The sequence below is a fragment of the Aegilops tauschii genome, chromosome 7, assembly GCF_002575655.3.
Source record: "Aegilops tauschii subsp. strangulata cultivar AL8/78 chromosome 7, Aet v6.0, whole genome shotgun sequence".
Classification (NCBI taxonomy): domain Eukaryota; kingdom Viridiplantae; phylum Streptophyta; class Magnoliopsida; order Poales; family Poaceae; genus Aegilops; species Aegilops tauschii.
This window is the reverse complement of record NC_053041.3, coordinates 278,139,176-278,160,348: the sequence shown is the minus strand read 5'-3', so window position 1 is coordinate 278,160,348 and position 21,173 is coordinate 278,139,176. Positions and strand designations below refer to the sequence as shown.

Here is a 21,173-nt window from a genome sequence, read left to right as displayed (position 1 = left end):
TTTTGTGTGTATTTCTCTATGATTCAAGGGGTTTTTAAGTTCCGATCAATGCATATTTCTGTTTCCGTATCCGCTTTGTATTCGCTCCGTGTCCGTTTCCTATAATATCTGTTTCCGTATTCATTTCCGGGGTTTCTGTATTCGTTTCCGCTTCTGAAAAAATATGAAAACAAATATGATAACACTCAGTTCCGTCCGTTTCCGCTTCGTTTTCATCCCCAGAGAAAAGGCGGCTGGTTCCCCCGTTACAGGTGTTCTCGCAAACGGGCGCGCACACACCCTCCGCGCTGGGCCGGCCCATCTGCCTATTTGTTTCTTTGTTTTCAAAAGGCAAAAAAGTGCGCCCACGGTGACTCGAACCGAAGACGTCCAGGTTCAGGGAGTTTATTTATTAGTTTTGAAGGAATTTCCCGAGTACAGGTTATGCATGTCTACTTTTGATAATTGCATGTGCACCTACGTGTATATACACTATACACGGTGACTAATGACTGCCTCACGTACTGATGCATGCATCCACACGTTTTATTTATTTATTTATCTCATGCATGTTATGACCTGCACTAGTCACGTATTGATCATGTACGAATTTAAGCTAACCCTGCAGACGACTCGGTGCAGTTCGCATCTCCGTAGACGCCGCGGCCAGGTCGTACATAGACCCAGGTACCCATACGCCTGTATTTGTACCTCTCGTAATACCCGCACGGCCGGCAAATACGCATATGTATCCGAATACGCGTACGCATATCAGTCGACCTCCAAGAGATAAACACCGAACGATCACGTAGAAGACAGGTCTATTATGCATGTTATGTGTGCCATGTTTATTTTTGCAGGCCCGACGTGCACGTCATGTATTTTGCCCATGGGCTACGGTGGCATCGGATCAACTTGAGCGAGGGTCAAAGCTCAATGTTTATCCGCTCAAACAGCCCATGATATCCGGGATGGCAAAACAATCAGCGACGGCGGGACGCGGCACCCTGCTCTGCCTATATATAGACTCACAAAGCCATTTGCAAAAGGGGAAGAAAAAAGGGCACAAACAATAGAGGAGAGGAGGCTCCCGCGGCAGCGCGCACGGCGTGTGCGCCCGGTACGCCAGGAAACCAGAGGCAGGACCAGGGGGACGCTAGGCGGCACGCAGCGGACGCGGCCAAGAGGAGACGCGCCCCGCGCCGGCGGTGGCGCTGGCTTCGTCTCGAGTTCGCTGACGGGCCGACTGCGACGGTGTCGACTCGCAAGGCACGTACTGCGTGTGAGCTGCTGTGAGCTGCTCGCAGCGGCGCCGTGTTGGAGGTGTCGTGGCGGCAGAGAAGAAGAACACGCCACGGCGACGACGGCGGCGGGAGTGCGTTGCCAACGATCTGAAATTGGACACGCTCAAAGCAAGCAAAGCACCCGACAAGATGAAGAACGGGCAGCAATGCATACCCTGCTGACTAACTTCTTTTGATCTATATGTATGCTTTCGTCTAGCAGGCGGCCAAAGAGAAGACACCCAGCCAAGAGACGACGACGCAGGCGGCATCACCCAGAAGCGGAGGCCTCGCACCAGAAGGCACCGGGAGGGATCCAGAAGGAACGCCCAGGAGGCGACGATGGCAAGCCGAGGAGGAAGAGACATCGGCCACGCCAGCGGTCTGCCCATGGCGAGCATGCAGACGCAGGAGGAGGAGATGAAGAAACCGGAGCAGACCAAGCCCCACTGACTACTTCTACATATTACAATGTGTCTACGTCTTTCATCTGTCAGGTGCTACACAAGAAGAACAGCCGGAAGGAGGAGGACGGAGGGAGCCGAGGGACAGAAGATCAAGAGGAGATGCGCCCTAGCGGCAGCATCGACAAGATCGGGCGAGACGCACACACGCGTAGACGCCGCAAGGCCACCGCCCTTCACAACGCACACATCCATCCATCAGGAGATCCATCCATTCACAACGCACGGCCGGAGAGCCACACAGACGAGAGAAGACCATATCGCATCGACGGATGAACGCAGTCGGCATGCATCCGCTGCATGGAGAGTACGTGTCGGCCACCGGAGACGACGCTCGTGCGATCGCGTCGCTGCCGCCAAAATCGACTTCATCGGACCAGATAACTGCACCGACACCGTCGGAGTTCGTCTATGCCAAGCCCTTCATTTTCAGGTGTCATGTTTTGGCTGGAGATTACTCAGGGAGCAGTCGGAGCTCTTCAATGACGCAGCCCAACCGCTAGCCCCGGCGCTCTACCATGGCGGCCTTCGTGGCACTCGGCGAATAGCCCATGGTGTACAGGTCGCGACGCACAGATTGCGACGAACAAGGCCACGATGAACAGGTTCATGGCGAAGGAGACAGAAGCATACAGGTTTTGCATCATGCTCTTGAAGGAGACGGCCTGGCAAAACTGGAGCTCGCCGACGACGCAGCCCAAGACCCGCCTTTCCCTTCATGGCGTACAGATTCTCGACGGAACCAGTGTCTACAGCGACGCGGCCCATGACCGGTCCCTCCTTTATGAGGTGCACGTCCCCGACAGATAGGTCAATGGCGAACAGATCACATGCGTACAGGTTTTGCACCACGTTCTTGGAGGAGACGGTGTGGCGGAACCGGAGCTCGCTTGCAACGCAACCCGAGACTCGCTTCTCCCTTCATGGTGTACAGATCTTTGTCCAAACCGGAGTTTGCAACGACGCGGTACAAGACTTCATCATCGCTTCATCTGGCGAGGACGCCGGCTACATCAGCGCCACCGGACATCCACATGATGTCGCTAGCTTCTTCCACTTATCGCTTGACGAGGACGCCGATTGCACCAGCACGCCGCCAATTCACGACACCAACCTGTTGGAAATATGCCCTAGAGGCAATAATAAAATGGTTATTATTGTATTTCCTTGTTCATGATAATTATCTATTGTTCATGCTATAATTGTATTAACTGGAAACCGTAATACATGTGTGAATATATAGACCACAGCATGTCCCTAGTAAGCCTCTAGTTGACTAGCTCGTTGATCAATAGATGTTTATGGTTTCCTGACCATGGACATTGGATGTCATTGATAACGGGATCACATCATTAGGAGAATGATGTGATGGACAAGACCCAATCCTAAGCATAACACAAGATCGTGTAGTTCGTTTGCTAAGAGCTTTTCTAATGTCAAGTATCATTTTCTTAGACCATGAGATTGTGCAACTCCCGGATACCGTAGGAATGCTTTGGGTGTATCAAACGTCACAACGTAACTAGGTGGCTATAAAGGTACACTATAGGGATCTCCGAAAGTGTCTGTTGGGTTGGTACGAATCGAGACTGAGATTTGTCACTCCGTATGACGGAGAGGTATCTCTGGGCCCACTCGGTAATGCATCATCATAATGAGCTCAATGTGACTAAGTAGTTAGTCACGGGATCATGCATTACGGAACGAGTAAAGTGACTTGCCGGTAACGAGATTGAACGAGGTATTGGCATACCGGCGATCGAATCTCGGGCATTGACAAAGGGAATTGTATACGGGATTGATTGAATCCCCGACATCGTGGTTCATCCGATGAGATCATCGTGGAACATGTGGGAGCCAACATGGGTATCCAGATCCCGCTGTTGGTTATTGGCCGGAGAACATCTCGGTCATGTCTGCATGGTTCCCGAACCCGTAGGGTCTACGCACTTAAGGTTCGATGACGCTAGGGTTATAGGGAATAGATATACGTGGTTACCGAATGTTGTTCGGAGTCCCGGATGAGATCCCGGACGTCACGAGGAGTTCCGGAATGGTCCGGAGGTAAAGAATAATATATAGGAAGTGAGGTTTTGGCCACCGGAAGAGTTTCGGGCGTCACCGGTAATGTACCGGGACCACCGGAGGGTTTCGGGGGTCTACCGGGAGGGGCCACCAACCCCGGAGGCCTGCGTGGGCCAAGTGTGGGAAGGGACCAGCCCCTAGGTGGGCTGGTGCGCCTCCCACAAGAGGCCCAAGGCGCAGGGAAGGGGGGAAGGGGGAAAACCCTAGGCGCAGATGGGCCTAAGGCCCACCCTAGGGCGCGCCCCCCTCTCTCCCCCTCTTGGCCGCCCCCTCCATCCAATCTAGGGCTGGCCGCCACCCCTAGGGGTGGGAACCCTAGAGGGGGCGCACCCTCCTCCCCTCCTCCTATAAATAGTGGGGGTTTTGGGGCTGCAGAAGACACGAGTCTCCCTCTCTCTTGCTCAGCCCTACCCCTCTCCCTCCTCGTCTCTCGCAGTGCTTGGCGAAGCCCTGCTAGAGTGCCACGCTCCTCCACCACCACCACGCCGTCGTGCTGCTGCTGGACGGAGTCTTCCCCAACCTCTCCCTCTCCCTTGCTGGATCAAGGCGCGGGAGACGTCACCGGGCTGCATGTGTGTTGAACGCGGAGGCACCGTTGTTCGGTGCTTAGATCGGATTCGGCCGCGATCTGAATCGCTTCGTGTACGACTCCACCGACCGCGTTTTTGCAACGCTTCCGTATCGCGATCTTCAAGGGTATGAAGATGCACTCCCCTCTCTCTCGTTGCTAGTTAATCCACAGATTGATCTTGGTGATGCGTAGAAAATTTTGAATTTCTGCTACGTTCCCCAACAGTGGCATCATGAGCTAGGTCTATGCGTAGATTCTATGCATGAGTAGAACACAAAGTAGTTGTGGGCGATGATTTGTTCAATTTGCTTGCCGTTACTAGTCTTATCTTGATTCGGCGGCATTGTGGGATGAAGCGGCCCGGACCGACCTTACACGTACTCTTACGTGAGACAGGTTCCACCGACTAACATGCACTTGATGCATAAGGTGGCTAGCGGGTGTCTGTCTCTCCCACTTTAGTCGGATCGGATTCGATGAAGAGGGTCCTTATGAAGGGTAAATAGCAATTGGCATATCACCGTTGTGGATTTTGCGTAGGTAAGAAACGTTCTTGCTAGAAACCCATAGCAGCCACGTAAAACATGCAACAACAATTAGTTTTTGCAGGGTATGCTATGTGATGTGATATGGCCAAAAGGATGTGATGAATTATATATATGTGATGTATGAGCTTGATCATGTTCTTGTAATAGGAATCACGACTTGCATGTCGATGAGTATGACAACCGGCAGGAGCCATAGGAGTTGTCTTAATTTATTGTATGACCTGCGTGTCAATGAAAAATGCCATGTAATTACTTTACTTTATTGCTAACCGTTAGCCATAGTAGTAGAAGTAATAGTTGGCGAGACAACTTCATGAAGACACGATGATGGAGATCATGGTGTCATGCCGGTGACGAAGGTGATCATGCCGCGCCTCGAAGATGGATATCAAAAGGCGCAAGATGATATTGGCCATATCATGTCACTTTATGATTTGCATGTGATGTTTGTCATGTTTACATCTTATTTGCTTAGAACGACGGTAGCATAAATAAGGTGATCCCTCACTAAAATTTCAAGAGATGTGTTCCCCCTAACTGTGCACCGTTGCGAAGGTTCGTTGTTTCGAAGCACCACGTGATGATCGGGTGTGATAGATTCTAACGTTCGCATACAACAGGTGTAAGCCAGATTTACACATGCGAAACACTTAGGTTGACTTGACGAGCCTAGCATGTACAGACATGGCTCGGAACACAAGAGACCGAAAGGTCGAACATTAGTCGTATAGTATATACGATCAACATGGAGATGTTCACTGATGATGACTAGTCCGTCTCACGTGATGATCGGACACGGCCTAGTTGACTCGGATCATGTATCACTTAGATGACTAGAGGGATGTCTATCTGAGTGGGAGTTCATTAAATAATCAGATGAACTTAATTATCATGAACATAGTCAAAAGGTCTTTGCAAATTATGCCGTAGCTTACGCTTTAGTTCTACTAAGATATGTTCCTAGAGAAAATTTAGTTGAAAGTTGATAGTAGCAATTATGCGGGACTGGGTCCGTAAACTGAGGATTGTCCTCATTGCTGCACAGAAGGCTTATGTCCTTAATGCACCGCTCGGTGTGCTGAACCTCGAGCGTGGTTTGTGGATGTTGCGAACATCTGACATACACGTTTTGATGACTACGTAATAGTTCAGTGCGTAATGCTAACGGTTTAGAATTGAGGCGCCAAAGACGTTTTTGAAACATCGCAGAACATATGAGATGTTCCAAAGACTAAAATTGGGATTTCAGACTAGTGCCCACGTCAAGAGGTATGAGACCTCTAACAAGTTTCTTAAGCCTGCAAACTAAGGGAGAAAAGCTCAATCGTTGAGCATGTGCTCAGATTGTCTGAGTACTACAATCGCTTGAATCGAGTGGGAGTTAATCTTCCAGATGAGATAGTGATGGTTCTCCATAGTCACTGCCACCAAGCTATTAGAGCTTCGTGATGAACTATAACATATCAGGGATAGACATGATGATCCTTGAGCAACTCGCGATGTTTGACACCGCGAAAGTAGAAATCAAGTAGGAGCATCAATTGTTGATGGTTAGTAAAACCACTAGTTTCAAGAAGGGCAAGGGCAAGAAGGGATACTTCATGAAACGGCAAATCAGTTGCTGCTCCAGCGAAGAAACCCAAGGTTGAACCCAAACCCGAGACTAAGTGCTTCTGTAATGAGGGGAACGGTCACTGAAGCAGAACTACCCTAGATACTTGGTAGATGAGAAGGCAGGCAAGGTCGACAGAAGTATATTGGATATACATTATATTAATGTGTACTTTACTAGTACTCCTAGTAGCAACAGGGTATTAGATACCGGTTCGGTTGTTAAGTGTTGGTAACTCGAAATAAAAGGCTACGGAATAAACGGAGACTAGCTAAAGGTGAGATGACGATATGTGTTGGAAGTGTTTTCAAGGTTGATGTAATCAAACATCGTACGCCCCCTCTACCATCGGGATTGGTAATAAACCTAAATAATTGTTATTTGGTGTTTGCGTTGAGCATAGACATGATTGGATTATGTTTACCGCAATACGGTTATTCATTTAAGGAGAATAATGGTTACTCTGTTTATTTGAATAATACCCTCAATGGTCTTGCACCTAAAATGAATGGTTTATTGAACCTCGATCGTAGTGATACACATGTTCATGCCAAAAGATATAAAATAGTAATGATAGTACCATATACTTGTGGCACTGCCATTTGAGTCATATTGGTATAAAACGCATGAAGAAGCTCCATGTTGATGGATCTTTGGACTCACTCGTTTTTGAAAAGATTGAGACATGCGAACCATGTCTATTGGTAGATATGCATGAAGAAACTCCATACAGATGGATCATTTGAACTCACTTGATTTTGAATCACTTGAGACATGCAAATCATAACACATGGGCAAGATGACTGAAAGGCCTCGTTTTCAGTAAGATGGAACAAGAGAGCAACTTGTTGGAAGTAATACATTTGATGTGTGCAGTCCAATGAGTGCTGAGGCACGCCGTGGATATCGTTATGTTCTTACTTCACAGATGATTTGAGTAGATGCTAAGTGTATTTACTTGATGAAACACAAGTCTGAATTATTGAAAGGTTCAAGTAATTTCAGAGTGAAGTTGAAGATCGTCGTGACAAGAGGATAAAATGTCTGTGATTCGATCATAGAGATGAATATCTGAGTTATTTGGCACACAATTAAGACATCGTGGAAATTGTTTCACAACTAATACCGCCTGGAACACCATAGTGTGATGGTGTGTCCGAACAGCATAACTGCACCCTATTCGATATGGTGCATACCATGATGTCTCTTATCAAATTACCACTATCGTTTATGGGTTAGGCATTAGAGACAACCGCATTCACTTTAAATAGGGCACCACGCAATTCCGTTGAGACGACACTGTATGAACTATGGTTTAGAGAAACCTAAGCTGTCATTTCTTAAAAGTTTGGGGCTGCGACGCTTATGTGGAAAAGTTTCAGGCTGATAAGCTCGAACCCAAAGCGGATAAATGCATCTTCATAGAATACCCAAAACAGTTGGGTATACCTCCTATTTCAGATCTGGAAGCAAAAGTGATTGTTTCTAGAAACGGGTCCTTTCTCGAGGAAAAGTTTCTCTCGAAAGAATTGAGTGGGAGGATGGTGGAGACTTGATGAGGTTATGAACCGTCACTTCAACTAGTGTGTAGCAGGTCACAAGAAGTTGTTCCTGTGGCACCTACACCAATTGAAGTGGAAGCCTATGATAGTGATCATGAAACTTCAGATCAAGTCACTACCAAACCTCGTAGGACAACAAGGATGCGTACTACTTCAGAGTGGTACGTAATCCTGTCTTGGAAGTCATGTTGCTAGACAACAATGAACCTACGAGCTATGGAGAAGCGATGGTGGGCCCAGATTCCGATGAATGGCTCTAGGACATAAAATCCGAGAGAGGATCCATGTATAAAACAAAGTATAGACTTTGGAAGAACTACTTGATGGTCGTAAGGCTGTTGGGTACAGATGGATTTTAAAGGGAAAACGGACAATGATGGTAAGTATCACCATTAAGAAAGCTAGACTTGTCGTTAAGATGTTCTCTGACAAGTTCAAGGAGTTGACTACGATGAGACTTTCTCACTCGTAGCGATGCTAAGACTCTGTTAGAATTATATTAGCAGTTACTGCATTATTTATGAAATCTTGCAGATAGGATGTCAAAACATTGTTTCCTCGGCGATTTTCTTGAGGAAAGGTTGTATGTGATACAACCCAAAGGTTTTGTCAATCCTGAAAGATGCTAACAAGTATGCAAAGCTCCAGCAATCCTTCAAAGGATTGGGGTAAGCACCTCGGAGATGGAATGTACGCTTTGATGAGATGATCAAAGATTTTGGGTTTATACAAAGTTTATGGGAAACTTGTATTTCCAAAGAAGTGAGTGGGAGCACCATAGAATTTTTGATGAGTATATGTTGTTAACATATTGTTGATCAGAAATGATGTAGAATTTCTGGAAAGCATACAAGGTTATTTGAAAAGTGTTTTTCAATGGAAAACCTGGATTAAGCTACTTGAACATTGAGCATCAAGATCTATAAGGATAGATCAAAAACGCTTAATAGAACTTTCAAATGAATACATACCGTGACAAGATTTTGAAGGAGTTCAAAATAGATCAGCAAAGAAGGAGTTCTTGGCTGTGTTACAAGGTGTGAGTATTGAGTAAGACTCAAGACCTGACCACGGCAGAAGAGAGAGAAAGGACGAAGGTCGTCCCCTATGCTTTAGACGTAGGCTCTACAGTATGCTATGCTGTGTACCGCACCTGAAGTGTGCCTTGCCATGAGTCAGTCAAGGGGTACAAGAGTGATCCAGGAATGGATCACATGACAGCGGTCGAACTTATCCTTAGTAACTAGTGGACTAAGGAATTTTCTCGATTATGGAGGTGGTAAAAGAGTTCGTCGTAAAGGGTTACGTCGATGCAAACTTTGACACTAATCCGGATGACTCTGAGTAGTAAACCGGATTCGTATAGTAGAGCAGTTATTTGGAATAGCTCCAAGTAGCACGTGGTAGCTGCATCTACAAGATGACATAGAGATTTGTAAAGCACACACGGATCTGGAAGGTTCAGACCCATTGACTAAAAACCTCTCTCACAAGCGAGATAAGAACAAACCCCATGGGTGTTGGATTCATTACAATCACATAGTGATGTGAACTAGATTATTGACTCTAGTGCAAGTGGGAGACTGTTGGAAATATGCCCTAGAGGCAATAATAAAATGGTTATTATTGTATTTCCTTGTTCATGATAATTGTCTATTGTTCATGCTATAATTGTATTAACTGGAAACCGTAATACATGTGTGAATACATAGACCACAACATGTCCCTAGTAAGCCTCTAGTTGACTAGCTCGTTGATCAATAGATGGTTATGGTTTCCTGAGCATGGACATTGGATGTCATTGATAACGGGATCACATCATTAGGAGAATGATGTGATGGACAAGACCCAATCCTAAGCATAGCACAAGATCGTGTAGTTCGTTTGCTAAGAGCTTTTCTAATGTCAAGTATCATTTCCTTAGACCATGAGATTGTGCAACTCCCGGATACCGTAAGAATGCTTTGGGTGTACCAAACGTCACAACGTAACTGGGTGGCTATAAAGGTACACTACAGGTATCTCCGAAAGTGTCTGTTGGGTTGGTACGAATCGAGACTGGGATTTGTCACTCCGTATGACGGAGAGGTATCTCTGGGCCCACTCGGTAATGCATCATCATAATGAGCTCAATGTGACTAAGTAGTTATTCACGGGATCATGCATTACGGAACGAGTAAAGTGACTTGCCGATAACGAGATTGAACGAGGTATTGGGATACCGGCGATCGAATCTCGGGCAAGTAACATACCGATTGACAAAGGGAATTGTATACGGGATTGATTGAATCCCCGAAATCGTGGTTCATCCGATGAGATCATCGTGGAACATGTGGGAGCCAACATGGGTATCCAGATCCCGCTGTTGGTTATTGGCCGGAGAACGTCTCGGTCATGTCTACATGGTTCCCGAACCCGTAGGGTCTACACACTTAAGGTTCGATGACGCTAGGGTTATAGGGAATAGATATACATGGTTACCGAATGTTGTTCGTGTTGGGGAACGTAGCAGAAATTCAAAATTTTATACGCATCACCAAGATCAATCTATGGAGTAATCTAGCAACGAGGGGAAGGGGAGTGCATCTACATACCCTTGTAGATCGTGATGCGGAAGCGTTGCAAGAACGCGGATGAAGGAGTCGTACTCGTAGCGATTCAGATCGCGGTTGATTCCGATCTAAGCGCCGAACCACGGCGCCTCCGCGTTCAACACACGTGCAGCCCGGTGACGTCTCCCACGCCTTGATCCAGCAAGGAGAGAGGGAGAGGTTGGGGAAGACTCCGTCCAGCAGCAGCACGACGGCGTGGTGATGATGGAGGAGCGTGGCAATCCTGCAGGGCTTCGCCAAGCACCGCGGGAGAGGAGGAGGAAGAGGGGTAGGGCTGCGCCAAGAGAGAGATGTTCTCGTGTGTATGGCAGCCCCAAACCCCCACTATATATAGGGGAGGGGAGGGGGTGCGCCCCCATCTAGGGTTTCCCCCCCAAGGGGTCCGGCCAGCCCTAGATGCATCTAGGGGGGCGGCGAGAGGGGGAGAGAGGTGGGCGCACCACTAGGTGGGCCTTAGGCCCATCTGAGCCTAGGGTTTCCCCTTCCCACCTTTGTGGGAGGCGCACCAGCCCACCTAGGGGCTGGTCCCTTCCCACACTTGGCCCACGCAGCCCTCTGGGGCCGGTGGCCCCACCTGGTGGACCCCCGGGAACCTCCCGGTGGTCCCGGTACGTTACCGATAGCACCCGAAACTTTTTCGGTGACCAAAACAGGACTTCCCATATATAAATCTTTACCTCCGGACCATTCTGGAACTCCTCGTGACGTCCGGGATCTCATCCGGACTTCGAACAACATTCGGTAACCACGTATATCTATTCCCTATAACCCTAGCGTCATCGAACCTTAAGTGTGTAGACCCTACGGGTTCGGGAACCATGCAGACATGACCGAGACGTTCTCCGGTCAATAACCAACAGCGGGATCTGGATACCCATGTTGGCTCCCACATGTTCCACGATGATCTCATCGGATGAACCACGATGTCGGGGATTCAATCAATCCCGTATTCAATTCCCTTTGTCAATCGATATGTTACTTGCCCGAGATTCGATCGTCGGTATCCCGATACCTTGTTCAATCTCGTTACCGGCAAGTCTCTTTACTCGTTCCGTAACACATCATCCCGTGATCAACTCCTTGGTCACATTGTGCACATTATGATGATGTCCTACCGAGTGGGCCCAGAGATACCTCTCCGTTTACACGGAGTGACAAATCCCAGTCTCGATTCGTGCCAACCCAACAGACACTTCCGGAGATACCCGTAGTGCACCTTTATAGCCACCCAGTTACATTGTGACGTTTGGTACACCCAAAGCATTCCTACGGTATCCGGGAGTTGCACAATCTCATGGTCTAAGGAAATGATACTTGACATTAGAAAAGCTCTTAGCAAACTAACTACACGATCTTGTGCTAGGCTTAGGATTAGGTCTTGTCCATCACATCATTCTCCTAATGATGTGATCCCGTTATCAACGACATCCAATGTCCATGGTCAAGAAACCGTAACCATCTATTGATCAACGAGCTAGTCAACTAGAGGCTTACTAGGGACATGGTGTTGTCTATGTATCCACACATGTATCTGAGTCTCTTATCAATACAATTTTAGCATGGATAATAAACGATTATCATGAACAAGGAAATATGATAATAACCAATTTATTATTGCCTCTAGGGCATATTTCCAACAGTCTCCCACTTGCACTAGAGTCAATAATCTAGTTCACATCACCATGTGATTAACACTCACAGGTCACATCACCATGTGACCAACATCCAAGAGTTTACTAGAGTCAACAATCTAGTTCACATCACTATGTGATTAACACTCAATGAGTTCTGGTCTGATCATGTTATGCTTGTGAGAGAGGTTATTAGTCAACGGGTCTGAACCTTTCAGATCCGTGTGTGCTTTACGAATATCTATGTCATCTTGTGGATGCTACCACGCGCTACTTGGAGCCATTTCAAATAACTGCTCTACTATACGAATCCGGTTTACTACTCAGAGTCATCCGGATTAGTGTCAAAGTTCGCATCGACGTAACCCTTTACGACGAACTCCTTTTCACCTCCATAATCGAGAAAATTCCTTAGTCCACTAGATACTAAGGATAAGTTCGACCGCTGTCATGTGATCCATTCCTGGATCACTATTGTACCCCTTGACCAACTCATGGCAAGGCACACTTCATGTGCGGTACACAACATAGCATACTGTAGAGCCTACGTCTAAAACATAGGGGACGACCTTCGTCCTTTCTCTCTCTTCTGCTGTGGTCAGGTCTTGAGTCTTACTCAATACTCACACCTTGTAACACAGCCAAGAACTCCTTCTTTTCTGATCTATTTTGAACTCTTCCAAAATCATGTCAAGGTGTGCGTTCTTTGAAAATATCATCAGGCGTCTTGATCTATCTCTATAGATCTTGATGCCCAATATGTAAGCAGCTTTATCCAGGTCTTCCTTTGAAAAACCCCTTTCAAACAACCCTTTATGCTTTCCAGAAATTTTATATCATTTCGGATCAACAATATGTCATTCACATATACTTATCAGAAATGTTGTAGCGCTCCCACTCACTTTATTGTAAATACAAGTTTCTAACAAACTTTGTATAAACCCAAAAACTTTGATCACTCCATCAAAGCGTATATTCTGACTCCGAGATGCTTGCTCTAATCCATGGAAGGATCGCTGGAGCTAGCATACCTTTCAGCATCCTTAGGATCGACAAAACCTTTCTGATTGTATCACATACAACCTTTCCTTACGAAAACGGGTAAGGAAACTTGTTTTGACATCCATCTGCCAGATTTCATAAATGCAGCTAATGCTAACATGATTCCGACGGACTTAAGCATCGCGACGGATGAGAAAATCTCATCGTAGTCAACTCCTTGAACTTGTGAAAATACTCTTTGCCACAAGTCGAGCTTCATAAACGGTAACCTTACCGTCCACGTCCGTCTTCTTCTTAAAGATCCATTTATCTCAATGGCTTGCCGATCATCGGGCAATTTCACCAAAGTCCATGCTTTGTTCTGATACATGGATCCTATCTCGGATTTCATGGCTTCTAACCATTTGTCGGAATATGGGCCCACCATCGCTTCTCCATAGCTCGTAGGTTCATTGTTGTCTAGCAACATGACTTCCAAGACAGGATCACGCATTACTCTGAAGTAGTACGCATCCTCGTCGTCCTACGAGGTTTGGTAGTGACTTGATCCGAAGTTTCATGATCACTATCATAAGCTTCCACTTCAATTGGTGTAGGTGCCACAGGAACAACTTCCTGTGCCTTGCTACACACTAGTTGAAGTTATGGTTCAATAACCTCATCAAGTCTCCACCATCCTCCCACTCAATTCTTTCGAGAGAAACTTTTCCTCGAGAAAGGACTCGTTTCTAGAAGCAATTACTTTTGCTTCCAGATCTGAAATAGGAGGTATACCCAACTGTTTTGGGTATTCTATGAAGATGCATTTATCCGCTTTGGGTTTGAGCTTATCAGCCTGAAACTTTTTCACATAAGCATTGCAGCCCCAAACTTTTAAGAAACGACAACTTAGGTTTCTCTAAACGGTGTCGTCTCAACGGAATTGCGTGGTGCCCCTTTTTAAAGTGAATGCGGTTGTCTCTAATGCCTAACCCATAAACGATAGTGGTAATTCGATAAGAGACATCATGGTATGCACCATATCCAATAGGGTGCAGTTATGATGTTCGGACACACCATCACATTGTGGTGTTCTAGGCGGTATTAATTGTGAAACACTTTCCACAATGTCTTAATTGTGTGCCAAACTCGTAACTCAGATATCTCTATGATCATATCATAGACATTTTATCCTCTTGTCACGACGATCTTCGATTTCACTCTGAAATTACTTGAACCTTTCAATAATTCAGACTTGTGTTTCATCAAGTAAATATTCTCAGCATCTACTCAAATCATCTGTGAAGTAAGAACATATCGATATCCACTGCGTGCCTCAGCACTCATTGGACTGCACACATCAAATGTATTACTTCCAACAAGTTGCTCTCTTGTTCCATCTTACTGAAAACGAGGCTTTTCAGTCATCTTGCCCATGTGGTATGATTTGCATGTCTCAAGTGATTCAAAATCAAGTGAGTCCAAACGATCCATCTGCATGGAGTTTCTTCACGCATATATACCAATAGACATGGTTCGCATGTCTCAATCCTTTCAAAAACGAGTGAGTCCAAAGATCCATCTACATGGAGCTTCTTCATGCGTTCTATACCAATATGACTCAAATGGCAGTGCCACAAGTATGTGGTACTATCATTACTATTTTATATCTTTTGGCACGAACATGTGTATCACTGCGATCGAGATTCATTTTAGGTGCAAGACCATTGAAGGTATTATTCAAATAAACAGAGTAACCATTATTCTCCTTAAATGAATAACCGTATTGCGATAAACATAATCCAATCATGTTTATGCTCAACGCAAACACCAAATAACAATTATTTAGGTTTAACACCAATCTTGATGGTAGAGGGAGCATGCGATGCTTGATCAAATCAACCTTGGAAACACTTCCAACACATATCGTCATCTCACCTTTAGCTAGTCTCCGTTTATTCCGCAGCTTTTATTTCGAGTTACTAACACTTAGCAACCGAACCGGTATCTAATACCCTGGTGCTGCTAGGAGTACTAGTAAAGTACACATTCATATAATGTATATCAAATATACTTCTGTCGACCTTGCCTGCCTTCTCATCTACCAAGTATCTAGGGCAGTTTTGCTTCAGTGACCGTTTCCCTCATTACAGAAGCACTTAGTCTCGGGTTTGGGTTCAACCTTGGGATTCTTTACTAGAGCAGCAAATGATTTGCCGTTTCATGAAGTATCCATTTTTGCCCTTGCCCTTCTTGAAACTAGTGGTTTTACCAACCATCAACAATTGATGCTCCTATTTGATTTCTACTTTCGCGGTGTCAAACATTGCGAATAGCTCAAGAATCATCATCTATCCCTGATATGTTATAGTTCATCACGAAGCTCTAATAGCTTGGTGGCAGTGACTATGGAGAACCATCACTATCTCATCTGGAAGATTAACTCCCACTCGATTCAAGCGATTGCAGTACTCAGACAATCTGAGCACATGCTCAACGATTGAGCTTTTCTCCCTCAGTTTCAGGCTTAAGAAACTTGTCAGAGGTCTCATACCTCTTGACGTGGGCACTAGTCTGAAATCCCAATTTCATTCTTCGGAACATCTCATATGTTCTGCGACGTTTCAAAACCGTCTTTGGTGCCACAATTCTAAACCGTTAGCAATACGCACTGAACTATCACGTAGTCATCAAAACGTGTATGTCAGATGTTTCGTAACATCTACAGACGACGCTCGAGGTTCAGCACACCGAGCGATGCATTAAGGACATAAGCCTTCTGTGCAGCAATGAGGACAATCCTCAGTTTACGGACCCAATCCGCATAATTGCTACTATCAACTTTCAACTAAATTTTCTCTAGGAACATATCTTAGTAGAACTAAAGCGTAAGCTATGACATAATTTGCAAAGACCTTTTGACTATGTTCATGATAATTAAGTTCATCTGATTAATGAACTCCCACTCAGATAGACATCCCTCTAGTCATCTAAGTGATACATGATCCGAGTCAAACTAGGCCGTGTCCGATCATCATGTGAGATGGACTAGTCATCATCGGTGATCATCTCCATGTTGATCGCATCTACTATACAACTCATGTTCGACCTTTCGATCTCTTGTGTTCCGAGGCCATGTCTGTACATGCTAGGCTCGTCAAGTCAACCTAAGTGTTTCGCATGTGTTCCGAGGCCATGTCTGTACATGCTAGGCTCGTCAACACCCGTTGTATTTGAACGTTAGAATCTATCACACCCGATCATCACGTGGTGCTTCGAAACAACGACCTTCGCAACGGTGCACAGTTAGGGGGAACACGTCTCTTGAAATTTTAGTGAGGGATCATCTTATTTATGCAACCGTCGTTCTAAGCAAATAAGATGTAAACATGACAAACATCACATGCAAATCATAAAGTGACGTGATATGGCCAATATCATCTTGCGCCTGTGATCTCCATCTTCGAGGCGCGACATGATCACCTTCGTCACCGGCATGACACCATGATCTTCATTATCATGATCTCCATCATCGTGTCTTCATGAATTTGCCTCGCCAACTATTACTTCTACTACTATGGCTAACGGTTAGCAATAAAGTAAAGTAATTACATGGCGTTTTCATTGACATGCAGGTCATACAATAAATTAAGACAACTCCTATGGCTCCTGCCGGTTGTCATACTCATCGACATGCAAGTCGTGATTCCTATTACAAGAACATGATCAATCTCATACATCACATATATCATTCATCACATCCTTTTGGCCATATCACATCACATAGCATACCCTGCAAAAACAAGTTAGACGTCCTCTAATTGTTGTTGCATGTTTTACGTGGCTGCTATGGGTTTCTAGCAAGAACGTTTCTTACCTACGCAAAAGCCACAACGTGATATGCCAATTTCTATTTACCCTTCATAAGGACCCTTTTCATCGAATCCGATCCGACTAAAGTGGGAGAGACAGACACCCGCTAGCCACCTTATGCATCAAGTGCATGTCAGTCGGTGGAACCTGTCTCACGTAAGTGTACGTGTAAGGTCGGTCCGGGCCGCTTCATCCCACGATGCCGCCGAATCAAGATAAGACTAGTAACGGCAAGTAAATTGACAACATCGACGCCCACAACTACTTTGTGTTCTACTCATGCATAGAAACTACGAATAGACCTAGCTCATGATGCCACTGTTGGGGAACGTAGCAGAAATTCAAAATTTTCTACGCATCACCAAGATCAATCTATGGAGTAATCTCGCAACGAGGGGAAGGGGAGTGCATCTACATACCCTTGTAGATCATGATGCGGAAGCGTTGCAAGAACGCGCATGAAGGAGTCGTACTCGTAGCGATTCAGATCGCGGTTGATTCCGATCTAAGCGCCGAACCACGGCGCCTCCGCGTTCAACACACGTGCAGCCCAGTGACGTCTCCCACGCCTTGATCCAGCAAGGAGAGAGGGAGAGGTTGGGGAAGACTCCGTCCAGTAGCAGCACGACGGCGTGGTGGTGATGGAGGAGCGTGGCAATCCTGCAGGGCTTCGCCAAGCACCGCGGGAGAGGAGGAGGAAGAGGGGTAGGGCTGCGCCAAGAGAGAGATGTTCTCGTGTGTATGGCAGCCCCAAACCCCCACTATATATAGGGGAGGGGGAGGGGGTGCGCCCCCATCTAGGGTTTCCCCCCCAAGGGGTGCGGCCAGAGGGGGAGAGAGGGGGGCGCACCACTAGGTGGGCCTTAGGCCCATCTGAGCCTAGGGTTTCCCCTTCCCACCTTCCCTGCGCCTTGGGCCCCTTTGTGGGAGGCGCACCAGCCCACCTAGGGGCTGGTCCCTTCCCACACTTGGCCCACACAGCCCTCTGGGGCCAGTGGCCCCACCTGGTGGACCCCCGGGACCCTCCCGGTGGTCCCGGTACGTTACCGATAGCACCCGAAACTTTTCCGGTGACCAAAACAGGACTTCCCATATATAAATCTTCACCTCCGGACCATTCCGGAACTCCTCGTGACGTCCGGGATCTCATCCGGGACTCCGAACAACATTAGGTAACCACGTATATCTATTCCCTATAACCCTAGCGTCATCGAACCTTAAGTGTGTAGACCCTACGGGTTCGGGAACCATGCAGACATGACCGAGACGTTCTCCGGTCAATAACCAACAGCGGGATCTGGATACCCATGTTGGCTCCCACATGTTCCACGATGATCTCATCGGATGAACCATGATGTCGGGGATTCAATCAATCCCGTATTCAATTCCCTTTGTCAGTCGGTATGTTACTTGCCCGAGATTTGATCGTCGGTATCCCGATACCTTGTTCAATCTCGTTACCGGCAAGTCTCTTTACTCGTTCCGTAACACATCATTCCGTGATCAACTCCTTGGTCACATTGTGCACATTATGATGATGTCCTACCGAGTGCCCAGAGATACCTCTCCGTTTACACGGAGTGACAAATCCCAGTCTCGATTCGTGCCAACCCAACAGACACTTTCGGAGATACCCGTAGTGCACCTTTATAGCCACCCAGTTACGTTGTGACGTTTGGTACACCCAAAGCATTCCTACGGTATCTGGGAGTTGCACAATCTCATGGTCTAAGGAAATGATACTTGACATTAGAAAAGCTCTTAGCAAACGAACTACACGATCTTGTGCTAGGCTTAGGATTGGGTCTTGTCCATCACATCATTCTCCTAATGATGTGATCCCGTTATCAACGACATCCAATGTCCATGGTCAGGAAACCGTAACCATCTATTGATCAACGAGCTAGTCAACTAGAGGCTTACTAGGGACATGGTGTTGTCTATGTATCCACACATGTATCTGAGTTTCCTATCAATACAATTTTAGCATGGATAATAAACGATTATCATGAACAAGGAAATATGATAATAACCAATTTATTATTGCCTCTAGGGCATATTTCCAACAGTTCGGAGTCCCGGATGAGATCCCGAACGTCACGAGGAGTTCCGGAATGGTCCGGAGGTAAAGAATAATATATAGGAAGTGAGGTTTTGGCCACCGGAAGAGTTTCGGTCGTCACCGGTAATGTACCGGGACCACTGGAGGGTTCCGGGGGTCTACCGGGAGGGGCCACCAACCCCGGAGGCCTGCGTGGGCCAAGTGTGGGAAGGGACCGGCCCCTAGGTGGGCTGGTGCGCCTCCCACAAGAGGCCCAAGGCGCAGGGAAGGGGGGAAGGGGGGAAACCCTAGGCGCATATGGGCCTAAGGCCCACCCTAGGGCGCGCCCCCCTCTCTCCCCCTCTTGGCCGCCCCCTCCATCCAATCTAGGGCTGGCCGCCACCCCTAGGGGTGGGAACCCTAGAGGGGGCGCACCCTCCTCCCCTCCTCCTATAAATAGTGGGGGTTTTGGGGCTGCAGAAGACACGAGTCTCCCTCTCTCTTGGCGCAGCCCTACCCCTCTCCCTCCTCGTCTCTCGCGGTGCTTGGCGAAGCCCTGCTAGAGTGCCACGCTCCTCCACCACCACCACGCCGTCGTGCTGCTGCTGGACGGAGTCTTCCCCAACCTCTCCCTCTCCCTTGCTGGATCAAGGCGCGGGAGACGTCACCGGGCTCCATGTGTGTTGAACGCGGAGGCACCGTTGTTCGGTGCTTAGATCGGATTCGGACGCGATCTGAATCGCTTCGTGTACGACTCCACCGACCGCGTTCTTGCAACGCTTCCGTATCGCGATCTTCAAGGGTATGAAGATGCACTCCCCTCTCTCTCGTTGCTAGTTAATCCATAGATTGATCTTGGTGATGCATAGAAAATTTTGAATTTCTGCTACGTTCCCCAACACAACCGTCTACACCAAGCGGAGGTCGTCCAGTAACTGCGACATCCTGAGGACTACATCGACAAGCCAGAGGGATACGACTAAGCATCGCCGGAGCGACGGACGTACCGCTCCACCCTTCTATTTTACCACATCATCGCCGACCTTCCTGGCGAGGAGGTCTCCACCATCGACCTTGATGCACCATGGGAGCTCTACTTCGAAGCCACCTCCCGCACGGACGCCGACGCTGACAGAGCCCCAAGGCGAAGGGCAGGTGCAGGTTTGGTGTTCAAGACGCCGCAAGGAGGAGTGATGCACCACTCATTCTCCCTCCTCAAAGAAGAATGCTCGAATAATGAAGTGGAGTATGGCTCTCATCTTCGGCCTCCTCCTGGCGCTCTTCATGGAAGTGTGTTCTTTGCGGCCGTTCGGTGACTCCCAACTCATTGTTCGTCAAGTCGATGACATCTATGAAGTTCGCAAGCTTGAACTGGTGCCGTACTACACTGCGGCCCGGAACCTCATGAAAAAATTTCAACACATCGAAGTTCTCCATGTCCCGCGAAGCAGAAATGCGCCTGCTGATGCCTTGGCAAAACTAGCGGCAACATTGGTGCTCCCAGATAATAAAACCATGCAGGTAAATGTTGAAGAAAGGTGGCTCCTCCAAGATGTTCTGGAGCTTATCCCGGCGGAGTACGAAGTCAACACCGACATGACGAACGCCGTGGAGGAAGACGAGTGGCGGTGTCCTTTACAGGCGGTCCCATGGACAGGAAGTCCTACTTCGGTGCGTTAACCAAGGTGAAGCCGAGAAGATCCTCCAGGAGATGAACCATGGAGTCTGCGGCGGGCACCAAGGAGGAGCTAAGATGTATCATAGCATATGTCTTGCAGGATACTACTGGCCTGGCGTCATGGTGGACTGCCTTCGGGTGGCCAGGTCATGTCACAACTGTGAAGTACATGGCGACTTCAAGCACCAGCCGCCGGTCCCGCTTCACCCTACCGTTCCCTCTTGGCCATTTGATGCATGGGGAATCGACGTCA

The 21,173-nt window shown here is 47.4% G+C and overlaps 1 protein-coding gene across 1 annotated transcript; it reads left to right on the top strand.

The window, feature by feature from the left end:
• Positions 1-20,490: 20,490 nt before the first annotated feature.
• On the top strand, positions 20,491-20,922 carry LOC109753912 (uncharacterized). The gene has a single exon (XM_020312832.1). The coding sequence runs from the start codon at positions 20,491-20,493 to the stop codon at positions 20,920-20,922; it is 432 nt and encodes a 143-aa protein (XP_020168421.1).
• The last annotated feature ends 251 nt before the right edge of the window (positions 20,923-21,173 follow it).

What these genes read in the sequence shown, in the direction of transcription:
- LOC109753912 (XM_020312832.1), top strand. Translation starts at nt 20,491, where the DNA reads ATGGCTCTCATCTTCGGCCTCCTCCTGGCGCTCTTCATGGAAGTGTGT.